Here is a 27,886-nt window from a genome sequence, read left to right as displayed (position 1 = left end):
ACCCATCAACACTACTGGAAAAACAATTCTTGGTAAAGACTTACTGAGATGATTCAGTGAAATCAGCAGCAGTAGGGAGCAGCTGTGTGAAACCACTTCTCTGAGTTTGGTGTGTGTTAACGATATAGTCTCACAAGTAAATAATCCTTTTGCTAACAGGACCAACCTCACTTCGTTTTTGTTCCCCGGAGGTCTGAATTCAACCGGTTGACCACGTCATAAATACGATCCTGACCTCCAGGGGGGCCTGTTCCCAGATCTTCCTCCGTTTGCAAGTGTCCTTCCCAAAGGTTAAACTTTCCCCCATAGCTCCATTGCCTTAGCGGCATCATATTCTTCAAAGGCAACAGAGGGGTTAATTGGTTTCTTCAGTAAGGAGACTTTTGCCGAAGAAAGCAATTTTAGGTTAGTTTGTGTAGTAGCCAGGGAAATGCACTGAACGGGGTGGAACGTGTTTCTGTTGTGCAGATAACCTACATACTGCTTTAGAAATGTGTGATTTCCAGCGTGTGCTAAAATAGGAAGTGCTTGTTTGATTTATCTCCCACAATGGTATGGCATTCTCTTCTTAAGTGGCATTTCGTTCGCAAGCCAGGCACTGTAAATTTGAACTGAATATGTAAGTAAATATCCCTCAAGGAGATAGCAGGCTGGCTGGCCTCCTCGGAGACTGCACTGCTAAAAATGAAGCTTTTGGCTTTTCGAGAAGGCTCCGCACCTGAAATGCATCCGCTTCCAAAAGGGGGCATGATGTACTAGCCAGCCAAATGAGCTGAAAGTCGGTCTCGGCTGTAATTATGGAGAATCACCTACAAACAGAGAAATATTTGGGTTCTGTCTCCTACGTTCGCCCCCAAGCATGTAACCTTCCATTCAATCCGTTGGAACTTTGCTTGGAACTTTCTTCTTTGGGCACATTGCCTCAGTGCACAGCAGCTTGGTGCATCATAACTTTGACTGTAGCATCTTTGCATGGCAGGGACAAAGACAGTGACAGCATTCTATCAAGTCCTAACAAGATTGCCTGTGTGCATAATTGTTAAACTAAAGGGCTGTCGATCCACTGATGTGGAACAGGCGAGAAGCTTAAAGAATGGAGAAAACCCATAATCACAGAGGAACTTGCATCCTGATTTATTATTTATCACATCATGGTTAAAACAATTTCCTACAGTTTTGTGTATTTTTAATATTATTTTGACATTGAATTTTCACCTAATGCAAAGGCAGGTTTCAGAAACTTTTTAAACATTTATATATTCAGGTAGTTGGGGGGGGGAATCCCTTTTTTATTAAGATACAGAATACATGTTTATCAAAATTCATCTCAGATTCCATTTAGAAATCTAGATATCTTGGGTTTGAGAGAGCTTACCGAACTACAAAGAATGACAGATAGTATTACTGACAGAACAACGTTGTGAATGATAAAAGAACCCAGGAAATGTTTATACTCGCGTGGCTATAAATTAGCTGGTAATAAAAGAAGGAGCGAGCATTAAGTCAGTAAATAGAGAAAAGGTGGCACACGGCGCACGTCTCGGCTTGCTCGTTGGGGAGGTAGCAAGCCTCTCCGTGGCCCAGTCCCTCGTGGCCGATGGGGGTGGGAGCCCACCACCCGCCCCGGGGTTTCGGTGGCTGATGGGTACAGACCTAGCATTCACCGTGACCGGCTGCTTCTCTGCTCTCCTGGAGACCATCAGCGGAGGCCGTAGGCAGCGTAGAGTAGCCCAGCGAGCCCTTGTGCGGAGATCCCCGCTGATTACTAGAAAAATTGAGAGTTGTAAATGTTAGTTACGATGCGAAAACGTTCCATTTTGCTGCTGCTGCGAGCGGCCTCTGTCAAAGTCACTCTGAAGAATGGCTGCCTAATGCTGGGGCATAGCTGCCTCAATGTTACTTTGATGTAAAGTACAGCGACCGATTCACTGGAACAACTGGGGCGTGCCGGTCCCTCTGCAGATCCGACTGGCTGATGCTCACGGCACGCTTGAATGTTGGCCTCCCACCTGCCAAACTCATCTCAAACTTTGAGACGTCGGGTCCCCCTGTGAGTGTGTGGAAGCTGATTGCTGGACCCCAGCCCTAGAGTTACTGGTTCAGTAGGTCTGGAGGGGGGCCTGAGAATTTGCATTGCTAACAAGTGTTCCTCCTGATGGGACATGCAGTCAAGAGACCACGATTTGAGGACCACCGTCTTGCTAGTTTATATGCTCACCGAGAATCAACTTCATGGGTCCTCAGACCGCCTCAGAGAAAATGTTCCAACTTGACACCAAGAGATTAGCCAACGAATATATAGCTAAATGTTTTCTTTTTTTTTTTTAATTTTTTTTTTAACTTTTATTTATTTTTGAGACAGAGAGAGACAGAGCATGAACTGGGGAGGAGCAGAGAGAGAGGGAGACACAGAATCTGAAACAGGCTCCAGGCTCTGAGCTGTCAGCACAGAGCCCGACGCGGGGCTCGAACTCACGGACCGTGAGATCATGACCTGAGCCGAAGTCAGACGCCCAACCGACCCAGCCACCCAGGCGCCCCTAAATGTTTTCAATTAAAATGTTTACAGCATCTATTTTTTTGTTGTTGATGGTTCCCACTCTAAGTCATGTTTTTGACTGACCAAATACATCTGGAAAGGCAGGCTGCTGTAGGAGGCGTGTGTGTGCAAATGACACAGGTGGAGAATCCTTTCCCACCGCGTTACGAAGGATGAGTGCTGGGCCCTGTAGAATACCCAAAATACATACAGAAAACCATTGTCTTGACAGAGACAGGGCTCGGGCAGCTGTGAGAAGCGATGAACATGCAGGAGTTTTAAAAAATACAACAGCAGGGATGTTCCAGCCAAGGTGCCCGGATTTGGCATGACCCACTTTATACCTAAGACACCAGAAGCCCAGGAAGATTGAGAGCCAGGCACTGTTCTGGGCCCTAGAAAAGAAACCATGAACAAAACAGGCAGGTACCTCCCCTCATTGAGGTTAAACTCATTTTTCTTATGAGGAACCAGTAACTTTCAGTATCGGTGTTGAACTTTTAAAAACAGGAGGATGTGTGGCTTCCTTGGTTTTAATGGGTGAACACTGGTAGAAGCATACTCAGGAAGGGGGTGGGGAGTGGAGTGTGGCCGGCGGCATTATGCCGTGTTTCAAGTGCAAACACGGTCGAATGAATGCCTGAAGTTTTCCTTAATGCTGACCGACTTTTCATTACTAACATAATGATTTGCATGCATGCATTTCCTTCCAAAGAGATGAAAAAATAAGACCACTCACATACCCCCACGGTGTTTCGCTTTGGTGACTGCGAACACCCTACTTCCAGCTCATCCTCGCTTTTAGGTGTGGCAAGAGGACAGTGAGAGGGCCTCATCGTCATTATCAGATACCAGCCAGTGTTTATCAAATCAGGCCCAAGGCACATGTGTCCTTTTGTTTTTTGCTTTTCTTTTTCTTTTTTTTTTTTTTTTTTTTAATGTTTGTTTATTTTTGAGAGAGACAACAGAGACAGAGTGTGAGCAGGGGAGGGGCAGAGAGAGAGGGAGACGCAGAATCCAAAGCAGGCTCCGGGCTCTGAGCTGTCAGTACAGAGCCTGATGCAGAGCTCGAACCTGTGAACCGTGAGATCATAACCTCAGCCGAAGTCGGATGCTTAACAGACTGAGCCACCCAGGAGCCCCTCGTTACTCTTTTTTTAAAAATATGTCCAGATCCTACCATTTTCTTCACTTACCACTCTGATTCAAACTATCATCTTGCATGTAGACCAATATTTTACCTTTCTAATTGCTGTAGTATCCTCACAGCAGAAGAAAAGCCCAAATTATGCCATGTTTCTTGCTTGAAACTTGTATTCCTTCTCATATTGAGGGGAAAGTCAAGCTCTAGTGTGTTCTACAAGGTCTTCCATAATCCCGAATCTTCCTGTATCTCTGACTTCCTCTCCTACCACTCTCCGCCTTGCTCACTCTTATGTAGTCATTCTTTTTTTTTTCTTTTTGAAAACAACAATCTTATTTCCACTTGCAGGCTTTTGGTGCTTACTCTTTCTTCTACTTGGAATTCTTGCCTAGATCAATGACTGCTTTCACATCGTTTAAAAAAAAAATTTTTTTTTAACCTTTATTTATCATTGAGAGACAGAGAGCCAGAGCACGAGTGTAGGAGGGGCAGAGAGAGGAGGAGACACAGAATCCAAAGCAGGCTCCAGGCTCTGAGCTGTCAGCACGGAGCCTCATGCAGGGCTCGAACCCCTGAACTGTGAGATCATGACCTGAGCCGAAGTCAGACGCTTAACTGACTGACCCACCCAGGCGCCCCGTTTGGTTTAACCTTCTTTGTCAGTCTTCTGCAGTGGGTTTTAATATTTCTACTTTTGTTGATGGCAAAGTGGAGGCTTAGGTTACATAATGTACTCAAGGTCACAGAGCTCGTACAAGTGGCAACAGGATTTGAGCCTCAGTCCTCCTGACCCTGCCATCATTACCATAGATATACTTCCTTGTGTTCCTGGAAAACTAGGTCTCTCACCTGCATTTTGCACTGAGTGTGTTCCGTGGTCTTGAGGTACACCTGTCCTTGGTCACTACGGTACATGACCGATGGCAGTGACTGTTCTAGAACTGAAGGTGCCATCTATTAGCTCATAGAAGGGAGCCATTTTTGAATGTTTGTTTTTTCTAATTGTGTGTGTTAAGTAAAGTGATTGGACAAACAGTCCTCTCCCGCCTGCTAATCTGCTATAAATCAACCTTCAGATGTTAATAAAACAAGTCAAGACTGACAAAGGAAGTTCCATTTGTATTTAAACTCCCAATTCATCAGGGTCTCCTCCTTTAGATCTTCTGTGAGAGTGTCCTTGGTCTTAATGTAGCTGGAAGATAAAACACAGATAAAAGAGCCATTGTCTCAGAAGAGCATCAATAAAAAATGAATGTTGATCCTAATTGAGTAGTATTTAAACATACGGGGTGGAGGCAGCGGTCTGCAGGGAGCATCTAAGTCTGTTAGAATTTGACTCTGTATCTCATCTTGCCCCTCTTGCTACTGTGCCCTCACCACCCAGCTGCCTTAGGAGAATGTAAACTGTCACGCTGGGATTGGAAAAGAGATGTATAGACACAGACTACAGCAGATCCCCAGATCTTCTGCTGTTCTTGTCCTTGCTTTGAAACAATGGACTTTCTCCCTCTTTATCTTCTTCTAAAATCTGTTTCTAAAACGTCATTCCATTGGCTCATTTTCTCGTCTGTCCTTTTCCTGGCTTGGCTGTTTCCATTGGTTCCTGATAACTTCGTCTTAAGTTCCTCCTAACTGTCATGCTGGGGATAACAGAATGAGCGTCCAGTGACAAAGGTGAGGCAATTGGAACACTAATATTAATAACACTAGTATTGGATTATAAAGTGAAGAATAGAATAAACATCCATTTGAGTCCGTACTAATCTAAATAAATGGCGGAGGAAATAGGAGAAAAGGGAAAACTCTACACAGAAGAACTTCAATGAAAGGAGCGAGAGAAACAAAAAATTGCCACTTGAACACCACAGTAGTAATAACTGCAGGCAGGATCCACCAGTGAATGCTCAAGCGAATGAGTGAAAGTTTAAGGAGAAAAATAGGATGGTCACATGGCCTCAAAGTGTCTTCCCCCAAATATTTATTAATTGCTCTGCTGGTCTTAACATGCACGTGTGTTCACAAATTCTTTGACGCCTCTCCCTCTGGGAGGTGCAGCTGAATACCCCTCTTTCCCGTGAGTGTGGGCTGGACCTGAGTGGCTCTGATCCTACCAAATGGAAGGGGAAAAGTAGTCATTTCCCGCTGGAGAAGCCCGGCCTGCGTCACCTTTGCCACGGGCACAGGGTTTACATCACGTACCTCTGTATCCCCCGGTACTGATGGGAGGAGGAGGGCCCATCACCTCTGCCGTATTCTTCCCTAAAGCCATGATCTCAGCCCCTCAGGAGAGAACATGAAACCTGACCGGAGGGGCATTCTACTGGACCTTCTGACCAGTGCTTCCTGAGACTGTCCAGCAGATGAAGTAGTATATCAGTAGCATCATACAATGTTAATTTCTTAGCTCTGATAAGTAAGGTGTTAACGTTAGGGGAAGTGTATGAGAACTCACTGTACTATTGTTGCCACTTTTCTAGAAGTCTTAAAGCATGTCAAAGTGTTACTTAAAACAAACAAACATCTCAAGGGCACAGGGAAGCTTGAGGTAATGAAGTTGTAAGGTTAATTCTCTTATTATTCATTCACTCCACAAATATTTGTTGCCAGATGCCAGATGTGGGGAATGCGGAGGATATAGTGGCAAAAGAGAGAAGTGGGCGCCCTTCCTTTGCATAGCTTGGTACAGCGCCTGATTCCGAGGAAATAGTTGCTGATCACCTGCTTCTCTTAGTGGCACAGCTTTGTGGGGCATGTGGCAGTTGGCACGAGTGTGGAAATGAGCCGAGTGGGGTGCTAGGGAAGCACACGGGGCTGGCACATAACCCAGTCGTGAGACACCGTGAAGGTTCCCTGATGGCCCTTCGTCATAGGGGTACACCCATCATTTAATCCTTCGTTACAAGTGTGTTCAGTGTTTTCTATAGGAATCGCATACCCGTGACTTAAATTTTGAAGGTGATTTCATTCTTTTCGATTCTGAATGCCTTAAAAGTAAGAATAAAAATCATTTGTTTTATGTGCCTCAGACCCTAAGGGATGCCACAGAGTTTGTTAGGGGGTCAAAGGATCTTCAGATTCCTTTAGGTTGGAGTCGTTATCTTGAGTTATGTTTAGCAACAAAAAATACGTAGCACGGAGTAGATAGATGGCTGGTTCTTTAAATTGAATAGTAAAAACATAGAAGTACATGAAATTTTTGATGTTATGAAGATGTGCTCAAAATACGCTGAAATCAGAACCAATATTTATGCAGAAGGATTTTCATTGAAGCATTTTTTTAAATCGTAAAACTTAGACATGTCACTTCATATATATTCAGATTGTTTCTAAACGACTTTTCTGGGCCGCATCTATGATGTACTCTAACACAGTAATTAAGAATTTTAGACACACACATTCCATATAGAGCGAGAAAAAGGAACACACTAAAATATCAGTGATAATTATCTCAGAGTTATGGGATTTTCTTACTTACACTTTTTTGTTTTACTTTAACTTCCATCAGAATGTATGATTTAATAATTAGCATGAAAGTTAAAATTTGAGAAGGGTATTAATTCTTAAAATCGCTGGTGTAGAGGTCCCAGGACTCCTAATGCAGTCGTTGAATAACAAATGCTTTCAGTAAAATGAGAATCCTTCCAGAGCTCAGGAAAGCTAGGCAAAGGCAAAAATCATCACTTCGTAATAGCTTCATTTTCGTGCACTCTTTCTCAGTTTGCTTCTAAGTAACATATTCGGTGGTTTTTATGAAGGAAAAACCTCGTGCCCACGATAGGTACGACCTCGGGACCCTGGGCCCACCTGGTGGGTGCTCTCTCGCAGCTTACACATCCCTCTAAGTGCTGCAAGCTACCTGGCCTGGGTAGCAAGTGGATGAATTGTACATTGCCAGTTCCTACAAGATACCGATAGTGTCAATAAAAGCATCTGGCAGTCTTTTTCTTAAAATTGATTTCAACGTGGGGAACGAGCACGGCCATCTGTCAGTGTCAGCCATCCTCATGCGGCCATTTGACCCGCTGTCAGCAACCGTAGCCATCGTCACCCTGAAAAGGTAGGTCTGACCCAGGCCACCCAGGGGCCCCGAGGCGCAAAGATGGAGACCCTCTGGCCGCATTGGCAGCTTCCCGATACGGCGAGCTCAGGCTACAAACCAGGGAAGGGCAGAGTTGTTAGAGTGCTAAGCCCTGTTCGCCCAGGCTTCTTCTGTGCACGTGGGTCATTAGAGGCTGTGCTAAGACCGAGCCAGAGAAGTCAGTCCAAGCACTTTCAAAGAAGAGGGTAAAGACGAGCTGTCATCCTGAGGATGGGCCAGACTGATGGAGAAGCAAGTTAATTGACTAAGGTGCCAGAGCTTGAGGTAGGACTGAGCCAATGGGAGTCTGGAACCAAGGTGAAATGAGGAGGAAAGGCGTCGAGCCAGGAGTGGGAGAGGGAGGTAACTGCGCAGAAGAGCAGCGGGGCCCTTTGCGTGGCAAAATCCCTGCCTGGAGTCCTTTGAGGAAAGGCTCCTTTCCTCCACTTGGGCTGTACTCCGTCTTAAAGGGGCAGGCCTCTAACAGGTCGGGGGGCAGGGGGAGGGGGTGGGCCCTAGGCCTGTTTTCTTCTGATAAAGCACCTCTTCCCTTGGGAGGAAAAGAAAATCAGAAAGTTGACTTGCATGTTCTTAAAGATTAAAAAGTAAAATAAAACCAAAACAGATTTCTAGGGCATCTATAACTATCATGTGGTTTTCTTATGTAGAGAGCTATAAGCATCTAAAAAATAAAAAAGATGTGGGGTGCCTGGGTGGCTCCGTCAGTTGAGCTCGGGGCACGATCTCGAGGTTTGTGGGTTCGAGCCCCGCGTTGGGCTCTGTGCTGATAGTGCAGAGGCTGCACTGGATTCTGTTTCCCTCTCTCTCTGCCCCTCCCCAACTGTCTCTCAAAAATAAATAAAATAACTTAAGAAATAAAAAAAGATGCGCCTTTTTACCTTCATTTTCCCCCAAGCTGGGACCTTGCCTATTGAAAGATGGATGGAGGCAACAAAAAAGTGTAAGGGAACCTACGATACCTCCTTGGATTCATTGAGCCCTTGCCCCCAGAGAGCTCAGATATCTCACTGATCTTGGTGGCAAGTGTAACAAAAGTAGAGTTGTGGCCTCTTGGCCTCGTGTCCCAGTGTCCGTGACGAGCCAGGCTAAAACCAGGGCTGGTTTTGGACCCAGGGCCTGGTTCTGAGCACCGCCATGTTATGTGACCCAAATCTTAAACAGAGAGTTGAGATCCAAAACCAGCCTGGGGGGAGGCTATAGGGCAACGAGGCTGGTGACGCAGTGCACCTCCGAGTTGTCTCTTTGACCTGTTCACAGGCCTTTCGTTGAACCTTGTTTACCATGCTTTTCTTGTGGTTTGTGACAGATAAGAACCGTATTGATCCCTAGCATCTGCTGGCAGTAACCTTTGAAAGGGCAGGCAATACATCACCACAGAATTGTATCTATCAATATCGGAGTAATAGAAAGACAGGCATGACGTGTAATCACAACACTGCTGGCAGATCACAGATCGGAGGCGATAGAGCACTAGGAATGGGCAGCAGAAAGGGGACACGGGTTAACGTTCGGATAAAGTCGGGGGGCTGACGCGTACATGGAAAGGACAAGATGTGGCCACGAGGAAAGTTCTCATGGGAATGGTCATCCCCCTAGAGACCTGGAGAAGTTCAGTATTTTGTCCACATCTATACAGCTAGCGAGCGGTGTAGCACCTCTCTCTGAGCCTCAGTTTCCTCATCTGTGAAAGGGCCCTGGGGGAAAGATTCAGCGAGATTATGTGTGCCAGTCCTCAGAGTATGGTCCCTGGATCAGCAGCATCAGGGGGCACCTGTGAACTTGAAAGAAATGCAAATTCTCGGGCCCTACCCCAGCCCTGCCAAATTAGAAACCCTGGGGGGTGGGGGAGGGCAGCAAGTGAGCCCTCTGGGTAATTCGGATGCATTCCAAAAAAAGTTGAGCAGATGTGTGCAAAACAGCCACCACAGTGGGGTGCCTGGGTGGCTCAGTCAGTTTAGCGTCTGACTTCCGCTCAGGTCATGATCTAGCGGTTTGTGGGTTTGAGCCCCACGTCGGGCTCTGTGCTGACAGCTCAGAGCCTGGAGCCTGCTTCAGATTCTGTGTGTCTCTCTCTGTCCCTCCTCCATTCACATTCTCTCTCTCTCTCTCTCTCTCTCTCTGAAAATAAAGGAATAAAATATTAAAATAACAAAATAAAAGCCTTTCCTTTAAAAACACAAAACCAAAAAACTACCACCACAGTGCCTGGCACAGAGCTAGGGTTCAAAGCAGCAGCATTTCATTGGTGCTTTTATTATTTGCATTATTTAGTCGTACCATGTATACGAATCATTCTGTTTATGAACTCTACAACCCTCATCGTTTTTTTAATCATTATTATTCATAGGGAAATTAGTGGTAAAAAGAAACAGTTTTTTGACCGGTAAACATTTGTGACCTGTAACTGATGTCCTAGAACAGGATATAGAATTCCCACAGTCCTGATTTATAAGGCAAGAGGACACCAGCATTCTAAAGGTTAATGTTCTCATATGTGCTTTGGACATATTAGTGCTTTTGACATGTCGGGAAGCTTCCAGCCTGGACAGTGAATAGTGCTACAATTTAATAACATAAATGGAGTCTGTCTGATTCTGTAAAGAAACGGCCTTCCTTGGGGCCCAGAATATATAGTCCCTTCTGCAGTTACACTCACAGTATTTTTAATCATTTCATGTTTTTATTATATCCCAAGTACAAGGTGCTACAAAGCGTCCCTGGTGCTGGCAGTCACTCAAAAATTGACAAATCTAAAAAGTGAATAGAACAGCAAGTAGCCCATTAGGGGTTTTCTTTTTTTCTTTTTCTTTATTTAAAAAAAAAAAAAAAACTTTTTTAAAAAGAAAAACTACCTTATAATGTTGAGAGGGTTGATTTTGGCATCTTATCCATGAAAAGTAGTAGTAATAAAGTTGCCCGATTGTTGGTCTTTTCTCTGCAGAAATTATGGCTGCGCACAACTGTGGGGGTTTAACTGTGTTTCCATGAAGTACGTAATTCACACTCTAAATGTGACAAGCATGACTGCCCATAAACCTAACGACTTTTTTAAGAGCCCAAAATTCAGAACATTATTCTCTCTGAAACTGCACTTTAGTAACCCAGCAGAAAACCGTTCAGAGATCTGCTTCCACTGCAGTAAAGGCATCTGGGCACGCCAGTGGTAAAAATGCCGAAAGCCTTCAGACGAGAACAAATCTGTCGGGGGAATGAAGTGCCAGCCAGTTGCGATTGCCCTATGTTAAGAAATAGAAAGAACAGAAGCTATAAGACGTGGCAAGGACCATTGTGCTGCCCCACCCTCCTTCCCCGGCACCCCAAAAAAAAAAAAATTATAAAGGCTTATTTGGAAACCTACACACGGGTTGAAATTCTGGGTACGTGAAGCCTCAGAATGTTAGGAAGCAACTCCCCCAAGCTTTTCAAGGTGAGTGTTCTGAGCAGCTGCTAAGGATGCCATCAGCCTGGTCCGGGTGGCAGGGCGCATTCCAGGCTGATGCGTGGATGTTCATTAAGAGGCCACGGGGAAGTGACACTTGCTTACCTCTTCTTCCCCTGAGCGTTCTACGAGGCTCTTTCTGCGCCCGCTTCTTTTCCGCCTCCAGCTTAAGGCTCTTACTGTTTCTCTGAAGCTTCTGTTTATGTCATTACCTGTATTTTTGCAGCAAATTTTATCTACAGACGCAGAGTGAAAAGGCCCGCCGTAATGGGTAGGAGAGCTTTTTTCTCCCCTCCCTTCCAATCACGTAGTTGGATTTCATCACTTTTGTCGCAACCTCAGCAGCCTCTTTGCGGTTTTCATTGTGGACCACTTGCTTTATTTCCCTATTTGTTGTTTTGTCACCACCGGCTCAACACGCACTGGCACAGAACATACAGTAACAGTAAAACCGGAGAAGTGAAAATGAAGCAGGTCCCGCGTGCGAACTGACAGACCCACTAGGTGGGAGCTGGCCGGCTACAACAGTTTTTGCAGCGGAATGCACGATAATGTGTTGGCTTTGGTTGCAGTCGGGTAGCTGTTGTGGGAGAGGATTTTTCATTTGTGTAACGGTTCCTCTGTGAAACTCGAGGAAGAATACTAGATTCTAGTTCCCGTTGACTTTGAGAATGATCCGCATCAGTTTATCTTCGCGCGAACTTGAATGTTTCAAAATCTGTTTTTAAATACGAAGTTGCTGAGGAGCCCCTGGGTGGCTCAGTCGGTTGAGCATCCGACTTCAGCTCGGGTTGTGATCTCGCGGTTCATGAGTTTGAGCCCCGCATTGGGCTCTATGCTGATGGCTCACAACCTGGAGCCTGCTTCGGATTCTGTGTCTCCCTCCCTCTCTGCCCCTCCCCTGCTCACACTCTGTCTCTCTTTCTCTTAAAAGTAAATAAACATTAAAAACAAAACAAAAAGGGGTGCCTGGGTGGCTCAGTCAGTTGAGCGTCCGACTTGGGCTCAGGTCATGATCTCGCTGTCTGTGAGTTCAAGCCCCACGTCGGGCTCTGTGCCGACTGCTCGGGGCCTGGAGCCTGCTTCGGATTCTGTGTCTCCCTCTCTCTCTCTGCCCCTCCCATGCTCATGCTCTGTCTCCCTCTGTCTCAAAAATAAATGAACATTAAAAAAAAAAAGTTGCCGAAGCCACATTTCTCCCTGGAGAATCACTTGGTAGTGCTTCATGACCTTCTTTATCCCATGACTCACTGATGCACCGGTTTCCTTGAAACAGGTTGTTAGAGGAACACACCCTGTTCTAAGGTCTTCCTTGGGTAAGCCAGCAGTCTCCTGTTTGTGCACACGACGTCAGGGAGCAATTAGAATTACTGGGCTCTAGGCCCGAGCTCCTCAGACCCTGCATATGAATGATCGGAGTCTGTTGTTAAAATGCAGATTCTGACCCAGGAGGCCGATATGACTTTGAGATTCTGTATTTTAATAACTTCCCTGGGATTTACAAAACTGCCGCTGTTCCCACGCTGAATAGCGGGGCTCTAATGGGGGTGGGAGTGCGGGACACAGGTTCCCTGATTATGTTTCTGGTACCAGCGAGCGCTACCAAAACCCATCTCAGCGGCGAATAGCAGAAGTCATGAGAATGTGTGTGCACTTGCCTTCTAACTCCTTTATAAAGTTAGCTCGCTGCTGGTCTCTCCTGACCACGCACTGGGGTTCCGTTGAGGTGACCAAGGAACAGTCATTCCCCTCTGAAGAATGGAAAACCTGCTGATGCGAAAGCCCGTGTCCCTCACTCACCTCAAACATTCTCATCTCCTTGCTGTTTCTCCTCCACCCTGGGCTCTGCTCTGTCCTCTCCCGTACTTCCTGACCGGCTCTTATCAGCTGTGAGCACTCTGGCGGGAGTCTCTTAACTGATCTTGGCTCAGGCCCTTTCCCTACCTGCAGTCTTCCCTCCCTCTCCTCCTAGACATTATCTTTCAAAACGCAGGTGTGATCATATCACCTCCTGGATTAAAATTGCTTACTAGCCCCCTATTAATTACAAGATAAAGTGCAAATTCCCTGGCCTGGCATACCATGCCCTTCAATACCTGGACCTAATGACCTTCCCAGAAAGCGTCCCTTCCTCTCACTTTTCAGAGCGCGCTACACTCTTCCCTTTCTTCTAAACACGTCCTGATCCTTCTTTGAAATGTCTCCTCTTGCCCACTCTAGGACCCGTACCCCCACCCCGAAGGAGTCGTCCCCCCTCGGCCTCCTCCAGGCTCCCACAGCACATTAGAATACCACTTCGTGTTGTCATTGTGCGTCCATGTGTCTGTGTCCCTCAACATCGGGAACTTCTTGAAGCCGGGTTCTTTCTCCGTCGAGCACTAGAGACCCAATACTCGGGCCCACGTCTTTCCAAGAGCCTTGTGAAAACGTTTGAGCCGTGGCAAAGAGAACTGTTGGCTTCAGAACGAAATATGCGGTTGGAATTATCATTCCAAAAGCACAATGACAGAAATCACTTGCAATTTTTTATTCAAAACTATACTTAAGGTGGGGCATGGTACACCTTAATCTATTTTTATTTCTCTCCTAAAATGAGAGTGTCCGGGACCTGTGAAGGTCTTAAAACAGCCCTTCACTTAGGAGCTTCATTCGAAAGCTTGCACCAAACGATCGCTGTGTAAGCCGACACTGTGTGATGCTTTGGAAATACAAAGGTGAAGAAGGAACCTAGGCTGGGGGGCACACGACCCGTGTGCCAAGTCTCCTGCAGCACAAATAGGCCGCTGGTCTCTTCGGGTTCTCAGAATAACCTAGTGAGAGAGATACTTGTATGCCTGTACTACATGTGAGAAACCTGAGGTTTAGAGGGCTAAAGGAGCCTCTCCAGAGTCTGGCACCAACATTTGAACCCAGATCAGCATCAAAAGAAGGAGACAGCCCACAGAGTCTCAGTGTAGTGAGTGCGGAGACCAGGGCAAGTACAAGGCACCATGAGCCAGAAGCCTAGAAACCTGGGGAGACATCGGGGTTCCACAGAGAAAGCTAAAGACTCTGAGCTGGATCCTGCAGGACGGGTAGGGATTCCTCCACGGTCAGCTTCCCTGCTTTTATAAATAGAATAGTAATGGGTAGTTTGGATCAAGTAATGATAATATAAGAAATTAATGTCAATACCTAGTGTCAGTCCCCAATTTCTTTATTGATTTGCTTCTTACATCCAAAGGTCTATTTTTCCCTAAGAACGTCTATTAGTGTCAAAGTGTAATAGTCGAACTAAACCAAATATTATTTTGTCTATGCACTTTTCTTTCCTCCAGTGTCACACGAAGGGGGAAAAAGATCACACCCCCTCACACTTAGTAGCACAGCACTTAGTTGAAGGTTAGGTTTCTAAAGACCTCAGATACCCTGGACGCACCCAGGAACTTATTAATAAGCAGGAAAGATCTCAACGCCAGTAGCTTTCGCAAAGCTCTTGCTCTTAATGATAAAGGAAAGAATCGTCTGCGAGAAGTGACAGCCAGCACTGGAGGGAAGCCACAGAGGACACACACACAGGCCTCACTGGCTGAGATTATTCAGAGAAGGGCCTGGTAATCCTACACATTCCGTTAACTCCTGGGGTCTTCCCTGGATGGAAGCACAGGACAAGAAAGTGGGGAGGTCAACAAGCTCTGTGGAAATTGCTTTTGTTCCATTTTGTTTGTTTTTAATATTTTTATGCTTATTTTTGAGAGAGAGAGAGAGAGAGCGCGCAGGGGAGGGACAGAGAGAGGGAGAGAGAATCCCAGGCAGGCCCCACTCTGTTAGCGCAAAGCCTGACGCAGGGCTCACACCCACAAACCAGGAGATCATGCCCTGAGCCAAAGTCGGATGTTCAGCCAACAGAGTCACCCAGGCGCCCCTCATTTCACTTTAATTGTGGCATTTAGAGATCCAGTGCCACAGAAGGGTCACTTCTGTGCAATGTTCTAGTCCCTCAGGATGGCAGCCAGGTTTTCCACTGAGGATGCTGTGTAACCTGACACCGGTGACCCTTCACATCCTGAGGACACAGGATTGTCCTCAGAACTACGCGTGGTCCTACAGTTAAATGGGGGAAACCCAAATACAAGTCATGTGTTTAATGCTGTAAACTGAACCTAATTTCAGATATCCAGCCCTCTGCCTGCACGTGCTGTCTGCCTTAAACTTTTCTTGGGACAGCTTTAGTTTGCCCTTTAACGTAAGTGATGAAGATGTTTTTAATTTGCTCTGTGTGGTTTTTTTTTTTGTTTGTTTTTTTTTTTAAGTTAGCCTTAAAACGAAAAGAATAATCGCGAGAGCTCTGACACGGGAAAAATTGCAGTGAATTCTGGACAATTGTCAGAATTGTTGGAAGGTCCTGGGTATATAGACAGAGGCCTCATGGTGTTAGTGATGATGCTAATGAAGCAGTTGGTGGAGAAGATTCTGTCACTTACTTAGCATTTTTTGGAGCTTCCAAAAAAAATACCGTGACATGCGTTTCCTCCCTCGATTCTTCCAACAACCCTGGAGAAAGATACTGTTTACCCTTTCTAAATCTAAAAACAGATTTAGACTTTCAGAGTTGCTCCCAGTTGTCCCGCCAGTAAGCTTCAAACCACAGCACAAACTCCTGTTCTCCACGTCCTGATGATCTCATTTCTCTTCCAGTACCCGCTTACGAGGGAAAGACCAGGCACGTGTCCTTGTCACTTGTCTCTAATTTCAGCGATTAACCAGCAACCCACACTCAGATGATACTCATCAAGTCATTTTTTATGATGGCACCAATGTAGATGGTTATAGTGCGTATCTGACTGACACAGGCTTTGCAGTGGGGGGGGGGGGGGGTCCCAACAGTCACGAAAAGTACAATCTGGAATTCCTTTGGCCACTCTCCATAGACAGTCCGTTCTTCAGACCCTGACATCACAGGAGCTTTCTCACTCGCATGCCCCCTCCAGACTCAGCTGCGACCAGCAACTCAAGAGCCCAGAGGTGAAAAACACCACCACTTGCTTTATGACTGACAGAGGATACAGGGAATAACTTACCAATAAGGGCCTTAGTCACGGACCCCGATTTTCCAGCTAAGAAATTGTCAGTTCATATAATAGTCCGAAGCTACTTGGCTTCCTGGTAGGAGATGTGAGTAAGTTGAATGTCGCAGCATTATTCAGCACGATGATTATCATGGGTTTACAGCTGTTTCTCGCACAAACCATATTACACACACTCGGCGTACTCTCTAGAATGAGAATATGAAACCTCCATCCCCTCCCATCTCCTCGTTTTCTGTTTCTGTAGTAATGTCAGTTGAAGCTGACATTCACTCTAAGTCCATATCTGATGTGTTCCAACTGATATCCTCACTCGCTTGTCCTGTCGGCTCTAAGCTTTAAATTTGGAAGATTTTCAATGGCTCTTGTTGGCAGGGAAAATGAACGAGGAGATGTAGAGAGAGGCTTGCTGTTGCAGCCAAATTTCAGTCACGTAGCTTGTCAATACTAATGAACACCCTCGAAGCAGATACTGTAAATGCTTGAAGGTGCAGTTGAGCTGTCTTTGAATTTGGACCCTTTGGCAGAACAGGCATCTTTCCGCTAAATACCGAAGGGCCAGTGTTTAGGCTGTGGGTATAGAGCACGTAGAGCTCATTTTATGAGTGTTGCGGTATTAGAACGCACTGATTGCTGCTAAGCTTCCCTTATGTGCTTAGAGTATTACTTGAGTTTTATTCCTAAATCACAGAAATGAGATACAGTAGATTCTCCCAGTAGTTCCCCTCTGTTCTTTTGGCACCCTAAAGAAGCCTCATTAATATCGTGTAATTGTTAATAGCACCAGATCTAGAGTTAAATAGGCACGGGTTCGGATATCGGTTCCAACCACTCAATTAACCTCCCGAAATCTGTTTCCTCGTCTGTATAATGGGGAGGATGCTAAAATAAAATGAACCCCATATCGATTATTGTGAGGGATAAATGAGAAAATGTAAAGAAGCATAGCGCCTGGCACATAGAAAACATTTAAAAAATATATTAGCTATTGTTACCAGGCCAATGATTAAAATAATACCCCCTCAGGAAATAGTGGGAGCTTTCAGGATATTAAAAATTTTTTTAAATAATAATGAACACTGTGGAAAAGAAATAATTTGTTTCTCTTGCCTCTAGACTTGGAGGAAAGCCGTCACTTCCCTCTTCTTCCCTGTGTATAATAATTATTGTTACATGTTATAGCCTTGTGATTTTAAATATCTTATACTTATTGTTAGTCTTCTGACGTCCTGGAGGCAAATGTGAAGAAAAAAAGAAGAATCCGCTTTTAGTGAGTTCAAGCAAAAAATGACCCAAGTTTAATCATGGTACCTCTTATCAAAGGGAAAATGATATTAAATTAGGTGCTTAAAATCAGGGCATAAAAAATAAGCGAAGTACGTGGGCCCTCTTCATTGAGACTTGAGGTTGGAGTCCTAAGGAAATTCAATTTAAAGTACTTTACAGAGGAGCGGTTAGTAACCGCAACTGTCACAGACAGGCTGCATCTCTAATCAGCTTGTGACTTAGGGGCATTGACAAATATCACTTACGTAAAAGTAACCACAGTAGAGTAGGCGATCCACATGGCCTTGAAATCCTATATTTTTCGTTTGGTTAGAAAAAGAGGCAACATCGTATTTCCTTGCAGGGTGAGAGCTCACTGGAGGCCGTTGCAGTGTATGTTACAAATGGTTGGGCTGTTAATAGGTCTTCTGGGGTAAGAGAGAAGTCCAAGTTGCCTTGAGTCTTTTTAGGAATAATATAACCTAATGTTTACATCTTCCTTTGTGGGTTTCCAAAAATTTCAGTATGTATTTTGAGTTTTAATCATGTAAATCTTCACCTTTAGTTATGAGTAGCATGTGGTTTGGGAAAAGTAGATAGCTCTGTATGTGAATTAAGATTGTCGATTCCCGTCATCCCAGGCCTGAGCTGGTGTGGACACAAGACCACCCTGTTGGAGGGTGTGAGAGCCTGCGTTTTGTCAGCTACCAGCTTCTGTCTCCAGGATCCCTCCCTGGTGGAATATGATTTTCTTCCCCAATAGCCCATGCACACAGACAGCAGAATTTCACACGCCCAGCTCTCCCTCTACAAAGTCGTCATTTGATCTGTCCCAGGGAATAGAATATCATATTATCAGTTCATTAGCAGAGCGGTTGAGGCACAAGATCAACAGTTGGCCTTCACATTTTGTCTAAGAGAAATAATCTGTTTTGAAATGTTGGAACACCACCCAGCTTTGAATTGCTATGGAGCAGCTCAGGCTAAAACTGTTCATTTTTTTTCTTCTTTTGCCATAAACGAGCATCACAGAATCAAATCCATTGAGAAGAAACTACTTGCTTTGCCAACACAATTAGTTTTGTAAGAAGCCTCTGTCTTCAGATCGTTCTCCTCCAAAGTCCAAGTTGGATGGCGGTCGTTATTTTTTAATGAACATTTTTAAGAGCCCCCTTTCTCCCAAGAGCCTCTAAGCAGATTTAGCAGGCTTAGAAGGCCTCTTCCCACAGGGTGACTTCATTGCCGTCCTAACCAGCAAATAAAAGTGACTTTTCGACGTCGAGGGTTCTTTTTTTTAATTCTCGTAAAACCTGTCCGCCGGGGGAGTTTTTCTTCAGGGTTGGGCTCTCCTCCCTCCAAAAACAGATGCCATCTTTTTCATCAACCAAAAGCCACAAAACCTGCCCAGCTATGAAAAGGAAGTCGTGGCGAAAACAAGTCTAGGATTTTCACCTTTCAGTGTAAAGAGCCAAACAATTCAGTGATCATTACTCTTTTTTATAGTTTATTTGTGCGTTCATTTCTTTGATTGCCCTTCGTTTCCTTGATAAGCGAAATCTACTGGAAAAGCTGGTTCTAGTCCTTAGTGGATGGCTAGGACTGCCGATAAACATCATCATAGAGGGGATTGCACCTCTCCATTTTATGGGATACAGCAGCTTAGACCTTAAGAGTCATAATTGCTTGGCCCCTTTAGTGCTGGGGGCTCTGATTAAAAAGTCCTATTGAGCTCAGAGTCTTTTAACAGAAAGGCAGCTAATGTGATGGTTACAATTGAAATAGCACAGGCACAGACACTATAAGTACTTTCTTTTGTCCCTGTCTTCCTTGGAAAGAGTTTTCACACCTCTAATCAATGTTTCCTTTCACACAAGAGATTCTCCTCCTATATGTAAATACCAGTTGGACTGTGCTTGACCTCAGCTCTTCAGCCCTAATGTTGAAAACCAATAGACACAAAGGTAAAAACAGCTTGATTTAAAGTTAAGACTCTGGGCGCCTTTGGTTCCGCATGGATCGGGGATCGCTCTCTTGGAAGCAAAGAGCAGAAACAGCAATTCTTGCAAATGAGGTAGTACAAGATTAAAGGATTTCATGGGGACGGGGGAACTTAACGTAATTCTTTAAAATAACGTTTTGGCCTCTTTTAAAGCCCGATGGCTCCGGTTTCTAAGTTGATGGCGGAATTATCCAAAATCTTTTTACCAGGTAAATTTTGTTGGCCTTGGATACATCAAAAATTAGCCTTGGGAACCGTGGAGGTAAAATCTGGCTGTGCTGTTTCATAGCTACCCCTTCCAAAAGCAGCTTCAAAATACAAGGGATTTGCAAGCCCTGAGATTTGCAGAACTGGACCTTTGTATAACTTGGTGTGGTTGATGTTTAGTTAGACCCTGAGCTGAATGCGTTGTGGCCAGCCATGGCCACCAGCATCAATATTCTTGGCTGATCTCCCATTATGTGCATTTTGGAGTTAAAGGTGAAATTCCATCTTTAACCCCCTTGTGGTTTTCTGAACAGTGATTGATGAACCAGATGTGATTCCCTGCAGACCTTTCAAAGGGTGGATGAAGGATGGAATTTCAGCCTTTTTTTTTTAAGCCAGGCCTTTTGCTTAATACAGCTTTTTAAATTAATGTCCTTTTTTGAATGCCAAGAAAACAAAGGGAATTTCTCAGTGCATGCAGCCTGACACAATAGGCCTTAATTGGTGTCAAGGAGATGTTACGATGAATGGGGAAATGCCCATTTAGCTGATAAGACTGAAAAGTGGAGCCTTGTTACGAGCTGTCATCTCAACGTGTATTTAAACTATAGCAAAACTGAAACATATTTGCCATATAGATCATAATGACTCCAAAGGAGCCATTATACTCTATTATGTAATTACATAATCAAAGCATGCATAGTAATCAGCTTTTGGAATTCAATGCTAATCAAACATACCTATAGTATGTGTTTAAGCTAAAATAGAGAGCGTTAATTTGCCATTAGTCAACTAAACAAGAATGTGTATACAGAATATTCATGAATAGCTTAATGTGGTGTCAGATGATATTTTTTTGTTTTGTATTCAGGGGAAATCAACAATTTTAATTGAAGAAAAAACCAGCACTGAGGAAGATTACTCTTTAGCTTGCCGTTCAAAAATTTGCCTCACCTTTTTTTAACTGATTATAAAAGGAGATTAGATTAAATTCGGCGTATTTTTCCTTCCAGAAGCTCAAGTGACACGACACTAATTCTATTGTAGGAGATTCTTAATGAGATCCTGACCATCTCCATACCGTAGGATATATAGCGTTCTAGACGCTACCTGTAAAACAAAGCTTAAAAAAACAAAACAAACAAACAAAAAAACCTTGAGCATCTATCACTTCTGTAATTAGAAACAAATCCATAAATGTTATTCAGAAATAGCCAAGAACAGAAATGCCTTGGTGACCCGTTAGGAGATGTGGCCTCTGCTTTTGGCCAGGCCTCAGTATCTTCATCCATGAAATGAGAGCGTCGATCCCCCCGTTCCTTTCGGTTCTGTTGACCTTTGATTTCATAAGCGTTCTGTGAAGAAGAAGGGGACACAAATGAAATGTTTTGGTCGATGTTGCAGTTATTTGTGGACTCGGTTTATTTGAACTCCAGGCTTATGAGCCGTGCAGTTCGCATTCGTAATTACTTCGACCAGGAGTAGCAGTCCTTGGAACAGACAATCGACATATTTCAACTTCACTGTTTGGGATAGCAGAACATGGACGGGGATCAAAAAGGTTAAGAGAAGCTTTGTAAACAGCAGACGGATTGAATGCTTTTGATTTTAAATAAATATTCAAGAATCCACAAAGGTTGAAGTATCACCTCTCTCTGAAATAAAGAATTATATTTATGTTGAAGTGGTCTTGCCCTTAACCTTGGTGCATGCTGATGGACTCCTCCTTTTGGACACTGGTTCTCACTGTCTCTCGTCTACACTTTGGATGACTGAAAACGTTCCTGTAAGGTTTAAATGGGACTAAACTCTTTCATCAAGAGCCTTCGTGGCTTGAACTTCAAATAATTTATTTTCAAATTACTTTTACTGTAATTCTTATTAATTCAAATAGGTTTCTGATTTGATATAAAACGCTGTAAATGCAAGGAACAGTTTAATGAATTGAAAGATAGGATTGAGTCTTTTAAAGGAAATGTACAAAATATGCTGACAATAATTGCTTAGATAGAAATCAAATCTTAATGGCTTTGTTAATGATTTGTCGTGAACACTGTGTTTACGTTGACTTGGGGGAACATACGCATTTAGAAAGATTTTTTTTTCCCTCTGGGTTTCAACAGAATCTTAATTTTCTTTTCCTGAAATGTACTGATTTCTAGTGCTAGCTCTCAGAAGCGTCCCACGAATCACCAGGCCTCTGTTGGTGATGGTTTTGTTTGGGTAGAGGTAAGGGTTGGGCACATACTTTAACATGGTTATAAAAATGGGGATCTCATAGAAAGGAGAATGGAGGAAAGCCATTTGAAACTTTAAGACACAGAGGGCTCCAGATGCCTGGGTGGCTCAGTCAGTTGAGCGTCCAACTTCGGCTCAGGTCATGATCTTGTGGTTCGTGAGTTCGAGCCCTGCGTTGGACTCTGTGCTGACAGCTCAGAGCCTAAAGCCTGCTTCAGATTCTGTGTCTCTCTCTGCCCCTCCCCTTTTCACGCTGTGTGTGTGTGTCTCTCTCTGTGTCTCTCAAAAATAAAATAAACATTGGAATAAAAAATTTTTAAAGACACAGAGGGCTCACAGACTAATAAAATATAAAGTTCTCATAAACAAGTTTTTTGACTCTTTGTTAAGTCTAAACTTAGATACCTCTTAGAGAAGAAGAATTCATAGTCCTGAGCCTTTAATTAGTGCAAAATTTCCAGAACTGTGGTGGCTCCTTGAAGTTAACGGCTACATTGATCATTGGCAGGATTTTTTTTTTTTTTAACAATCTGTATTTTTGGTTTGACTTTTGCCTATTTTGATAGACAACCTGACTGTGCTGATTTAATGTGAGGTTCAGTCTAACATATAGCAGAGTTGGGGGGATTAAAAAGGTTTCCCTGATACGATTTTGCTCCTGAAGGAGTAGGTCAGGGGACTCTATTTGCTCTTTCTCTGGGCAAACTATCTTCCCACTTAAGAGTGCTCGGCGTTCCTCAGTGTCAGTAAGAGTTTACATAGTTGCCATAGTATAAACCAAATTCTGTTCTAACTATGACTTGCCCTTTTATTATAAACTTGACTGGAGAGACTCCCCCGGTGTAAATGAAGTGCTTTCTTGATCAACAGCCAGGCCGCGGGGGCGAGCTCTCGGTGCTGGCCAATGCCCGCCATGCACCGGTAATAAAGGCATTCTCCAGGGGCAAAGTGTGCTGAGTGCTGAAAGAGAGAAGCGGTAGTAAACAAGGTGTTTTACATTCAGGACAGTTTCTCTCTCATCTTGAAGTGTGTAATTGTGTTCTGGGTAAATTATGGAAATAAAAAAAAAAAATATCAGAAGTTGCTCGTAGGGAAATAACCCTCTTTAAAAACAAGTAAATTTTCCAAGGCTGAGCCAGTAGAACCTTGGCAGCCGATCCCGATGTTGGCTGGCTAAAAACTACAAACCGTATGGGGCCAGAGAAGCTGACGGAACTGGGTTCAAACACCAGCTCCGACGCTTAGCTGAATTACTCTAGGAGACTTGTTTGAATGTTTCTGGGTCTCCGGTTCTTAGTCTCTGACGTGGGGGTATTGAGAACTCCAGGAGTTTGAGAGGGAAACGTGTGCAGAGCGACCAGCACAGTGCCTAGCACTGTGTAAACGTGTGCTCCCTTCCCCGTTTCTCATCTGGGCTTCTGGCTTTGAGATTTGCCCCGTCACCCCCTTCAGGTGGCCATATTGTGGATGGAGTAGAATCTAGTCAGTGCTAGTGTGTGGTGTAACGCCATTTAAATAGAGCTTCTAGCAAAATGAGATTTCAGGAAAGAATCCATGAGTTAAGCCACTTGAATAAGGGATTTATAAGCCAACGGCACCCCCACCCTCCCTCCAGCCCTAACCAACCCTGCTGAAATGGTCTTTACTAATCAAAAAAAATTGTTTTCTTTTCTTAGACAATGTGCTTTGTCTGTCTTGTAAATAATTGTCCTAGCAACTTCTAGTTTACTACGGGAAACTTGCTCGTGAGTGAACAGGCTTCTCCAGTGCCAGTGTTGTGTTTTTAGAAATTGGGGGGGGGGGGGTAGCAAATAGAGAAGTTATAGGGAATACTATTATTGGTATAAATTAAAATCCACTTTGATTCTGTCTCCTAAACCTCACCCGTGTACACGAATTAGCAGTCAAAAATGTCTATACATGTCAGACATTGTTCCGCCCCTAAAATAAATTACCTTGCTGTTAACACCCTTATTTAATGGCGACAGTATTTTGTACTTACTTGATTTCTTTTGCCCAGAACATGTGCTGTTTCTGCCTTGACAGTACATCTGCTAATTGAGTTTTAGAAAATCAGCAAGGTTTTTTTTTTTTAAGTGGATTATTTTAAGAAAGGCACCTATGTTGCCTGTGTGTACCCTTCTACTCCAGATCAAGTTGTGTTTTGCAACAACCTAATTGTCATGATATCTGTTTCAAGGGGAAATTTATCAAGTCACAGTACACCCTTCTGTTTGGAAGAAATATCTGAGGCTGTGAGCAGAAATTATTTTTACATAAAGGCTTCAGGCAGTTAAGAGTACTGACATACATATATTCTCATCACTGCCATTCACTTTCTTTGCCTCAAATAAATAGGTCATTATTACCCCGTTGCGGCCATCTTACGGCACCTCAAAGTATAGAGTTCTATTTAATATAACTGCTGTCCAGCTGATCCATATAATTTATTGGTGATTTTTGCAGTGACGTTCTTGGGCCACCGTCAGCCAAGGCGCTTTGATCTCTTTGAGCAAAATATTTCACTATCGCTTGTAATTTTTTAACATTAGTATTATGACCATGTTAACATAGCTAGGAACCGTCATTTTCAGAGACATTGGATTTTAGGTTGGCTTTAGCAGTTACAAAAAATAACACAGTAATGATGATGGTACCACCGTGGATTTGTAGAGCACATTCCCTGCCCGCACACACAAGGGCAAAAACTCTACCTGAATGATTTACTCAGTGACAACACAGTAAAGGGATCTGGTCTTATGTTACTTAACTCTGAGTAATAATTAAGAATGTTCACGCTTTTTGGGGAGCCTGGGTGGATCAGTCGGTTAAGCGAATGACTCTTGATTTCGGCTCGGGTCACTGTCTCATGGTTTGTGAGTTGGAGCCCCACGCCCCTCGCGGAGCCTGCTTGGGATTCTCTCTCTCCCTCTCTGCCCCTCCTTCCCCTTTCTCAAATAAATAGATAAATAAAAGTTAAAAAAAAAAAAAAAAAGAATGTTCAGACTTTTTAACAGACAAAACTCCTCTGATTCCGTTTTAATGACCTTAACTGCTTAACACACAACATCATGGTCAACTTCTCTTTGTCCCCGTCTCCTGTGCAAATGTTTGAGAGCCTTAACGTGGACGTAGACGCTATTCAGAAAGCGTATACTAGCATGCCGAGGAAAGACTGAAATTAAATGGTATAGTTCGTTCCACAGAAACTGTTTTATTAGGGTCCAGTGGAACTGCCACTGACTTTAATAAGTTCCAGTACCTACAAGGTAGTGGTGAGGAACTGTAAGGTCTTGATTTATGTTGAGGGGATTAAGGCCTATCACCAGCTAGCCTTTCTTTAGGTTCCTCCTATAAAGTGAAGATTCTTATTTATGTTGGCAATAGATTTCTTTAGGTAGAGGAAATCTCTGCCCATGGCCCAGTAGACCCCAGTGGACCCCATTTGATACTCTAATCTCCTCAAGGCAACTCCCGTGACTTAAGACCGACACAGCTTTGGAATTGTGCGGTTTCACGTCTCCTTAATTTTCTTACTGGATTGGGTTACCCCGAGGAAATTAGCATGTTGTCCTTTCTGTACATACTCTTTCCAGGGCCAGTAAAGCCACCTTGAAAAGCTTGCTTGATTGGCAGGAATTCCCCTTTCCTTGTTCTTTTCTCAAATCTGGGACCACACCGCTGCCTCCAGCTGGCTTCTGAATTCCGTGTCTGTCCCAGTAATCCACAGAGGAAAAAATAAGCGTTCCTTTGTGGTTTTGGTTTTGGTTTTTTTGATCACGTCTTCTTTTTGTTGTTACTCTATAACATTGTTCAGCCCACTAAGCTTTCACTGCTGGATCAAGCTAGGGAATATTTACCCTCTCCGCTCACTGCCAGCCCTGGGGGCCTGCGTTCGCACACCTAAGTTAATTCAGTTTACTCCTCGAGCACCAAGAATTTTTGTTTTATCTGCGGCTCTAATAATTTTGTCCTTAACCCCTAGTCCTCTCCTTTCTAATCCTCTGTCAGAGGCTGGTCTGCTCCTAGGTGGATTTGGCTTAATGCCATCTCACACCCTTCTCACACTTCCTTGTGTGTCCTGGCAAACAAGGATCCTTCAGCAGAAATACGATAGCAGGTGGATATCCTCCATTTACAACGATTGCATCTCTACTTATGCGCGCTCTCGCGCCCTCTCTCTCTCTCTCTTTTGCAATAGGATTTATTTTGACCTTTGTCTCTAAATGTGACACAGTTGTTTTGGGGTTGTTGTTTTGTTTTGTTTTGTATTTTGGCGGGAGGAGTGAGTAAACCACCCTGATCTGTAATTACCTAGAGAGCTTGAGAGGAGGGAGTGTGAGCCTTCATTCTTGCACGCACACTACCCCCCAGCATGTGGAATTGCCTAATAAATGTTTGGATTTGACAACTACAGAAATGATGGTGATGAGGAGGGCAGCTCTCATTTATTCGGCTTTATAAGAAGCTAGACACAGTGCTAAACGCTTTATATTTATTACCTTTCTCAATCCTTCCAACGGCTCTGGGAGAGGGCTTTGAATTACTGTCCCCATTTTGCAGATGAGACACTGGCTCGGGGACTTGAAATAATTTACTTGAGATCATCCAGCCAAAAAGCAATCTTCCCGACCTTTGTACATACCCATTGCCCATTCTGCATTTTTTGTTCCGTAAGTGAAGATTAGGTATCCATTCCCCTCCCCCCCCCCAACATTGCAGCCTCTGAAAGGCTGGACGGGGTCCTGTATTTCTATATCCTCTGCTATTCCAGGTGCAGAATTGGACATTCAACAGTTGCTTCATCTTTTGCTATTGAATTGAATTCTGCTCTCCTCCTACCCACGCTGTGGATCCTATGGAACATTCATGAGGCACGCTGGCCACTGTCACTAATCTTAGAAGCAACAAACTAGAGCAGATCTGGAGAGAAGCCCGTATCAGTGGATCTGTAACCCTTAACTTTTTGATGTGTTCTGAAAGAGATGTTCTGAGTGGCTAGATGGGCAAGCTGCAGAAGGGGCATGGTTTGGGACTGCCTGGGGCTTTCGGTGAGTCTGCAAGGTGTTAGTTTCCGAGAGCAGAGTAACAGTCTGAACTCTAAGCTCTCCCAGGATTTGATGGAGACTCCAGAGAGTCCTAGCTGGGTAGGTCCTCACTCCCACTCAGTAAACAACTGACCTGCCTACACCTTGGGAATGTCGACAGCCACTAACGAGAGAAAGTTATTTACTGAGCCCTCCTCCCCTACTTCTATTAAGTGGTCCCTTGAGTTTTCTGTGAGGCGACCAAAGAGCTTAGCTCAAGGGCGTGTGAGCTGAGGTTGAGTATATGTTTCTCCCCCACTCCATTTGTGACAGCTGCAGCTTCTTAGAGAAGTGAATTCTCTGACCTTTCCGTACCTCTCCAACACACTCCTTAACTGGTATGAGATAGCGGAAGCTGGAACGTTGGCATCCCCGCATTTGAGAGCGCGTTGACTCCAGGCTTAGTTGCGTTTGGCCCCTGGATCTCTCTGGGATGAGTGAGGGAGCCACACCAGTGTTGCTTCTGGAGTCCATTTTCTAACACACTTCTTGCTTCTCATTTTAACTGAGCCATGAGCCAAATTTTAATCGATGGAAATTCTTTTCTCCTTTTTTTTTTTAAAGGTGATGGACAGAATTTGTTTACGAAAGACGTGACAGTGATCGAGGGAGAAGTGGCGACCATCAGCTGCCAAGTCAATAAGAGTGACGACTCTGTGATCCAGCTGCTGAATCCCAACAGGCAGACCATTTATTTCAGGGACTTCAGGCGTAAGTTTCCATCTCAATAGTATTAGATGGCAACTTTTTTTTTCCTACATGTTGTCTTGATAAAGAGATTGCCAAGGCCTCCTTTTCTAAA

General features: G+C 44.1%; 1 protein-coding gene across 7 annotated transcripts in view; it reads left to right on the top strand.

Annotated features, from left to right (window-relative positions):
* The window catches only part of CADM1 (cell adhesion molecule 1), a 329,666-nt gene that overhangs the window by 237,075 nt on the left and 64,705 nt on the right, over positions 1–27,886 (top strand). For all 7 annotated transcript variants that reach the window (XM_045482885.1, XM_045482883.1, XM_045482881.1 and 4 more), the window contains exon 2: positions 27,649–27,795. In XM_045482885.1, coding sequence (XP_045338841.1) covers positions 27,649–27,795 — 147 coding nt within the window. The remainder of the gene's footprint in view (positions 1–27,648; positions 27,796–27,886) is intronic.

Source organism: Leopardus geoffroyi, chromosome D1, assembly GCF_018350155.1.
Source record: "Leopardus geoffroyi isolate Oge1 chromosome D1, O.geoffroyi_Oge1_pat1.0, whole genome shotgun sequence".
NCBI classification, from domain to species: Eukaryota; Metazoa; Chordata; class Mammalia; order Carnivora; family Felidae; genus Leopardus; species Leopardus geoffroyi.
Note: the sequence above shows the minus strand (reverse complement) of the source record. Positions and strands in the feature narration are given on the sequence as shown.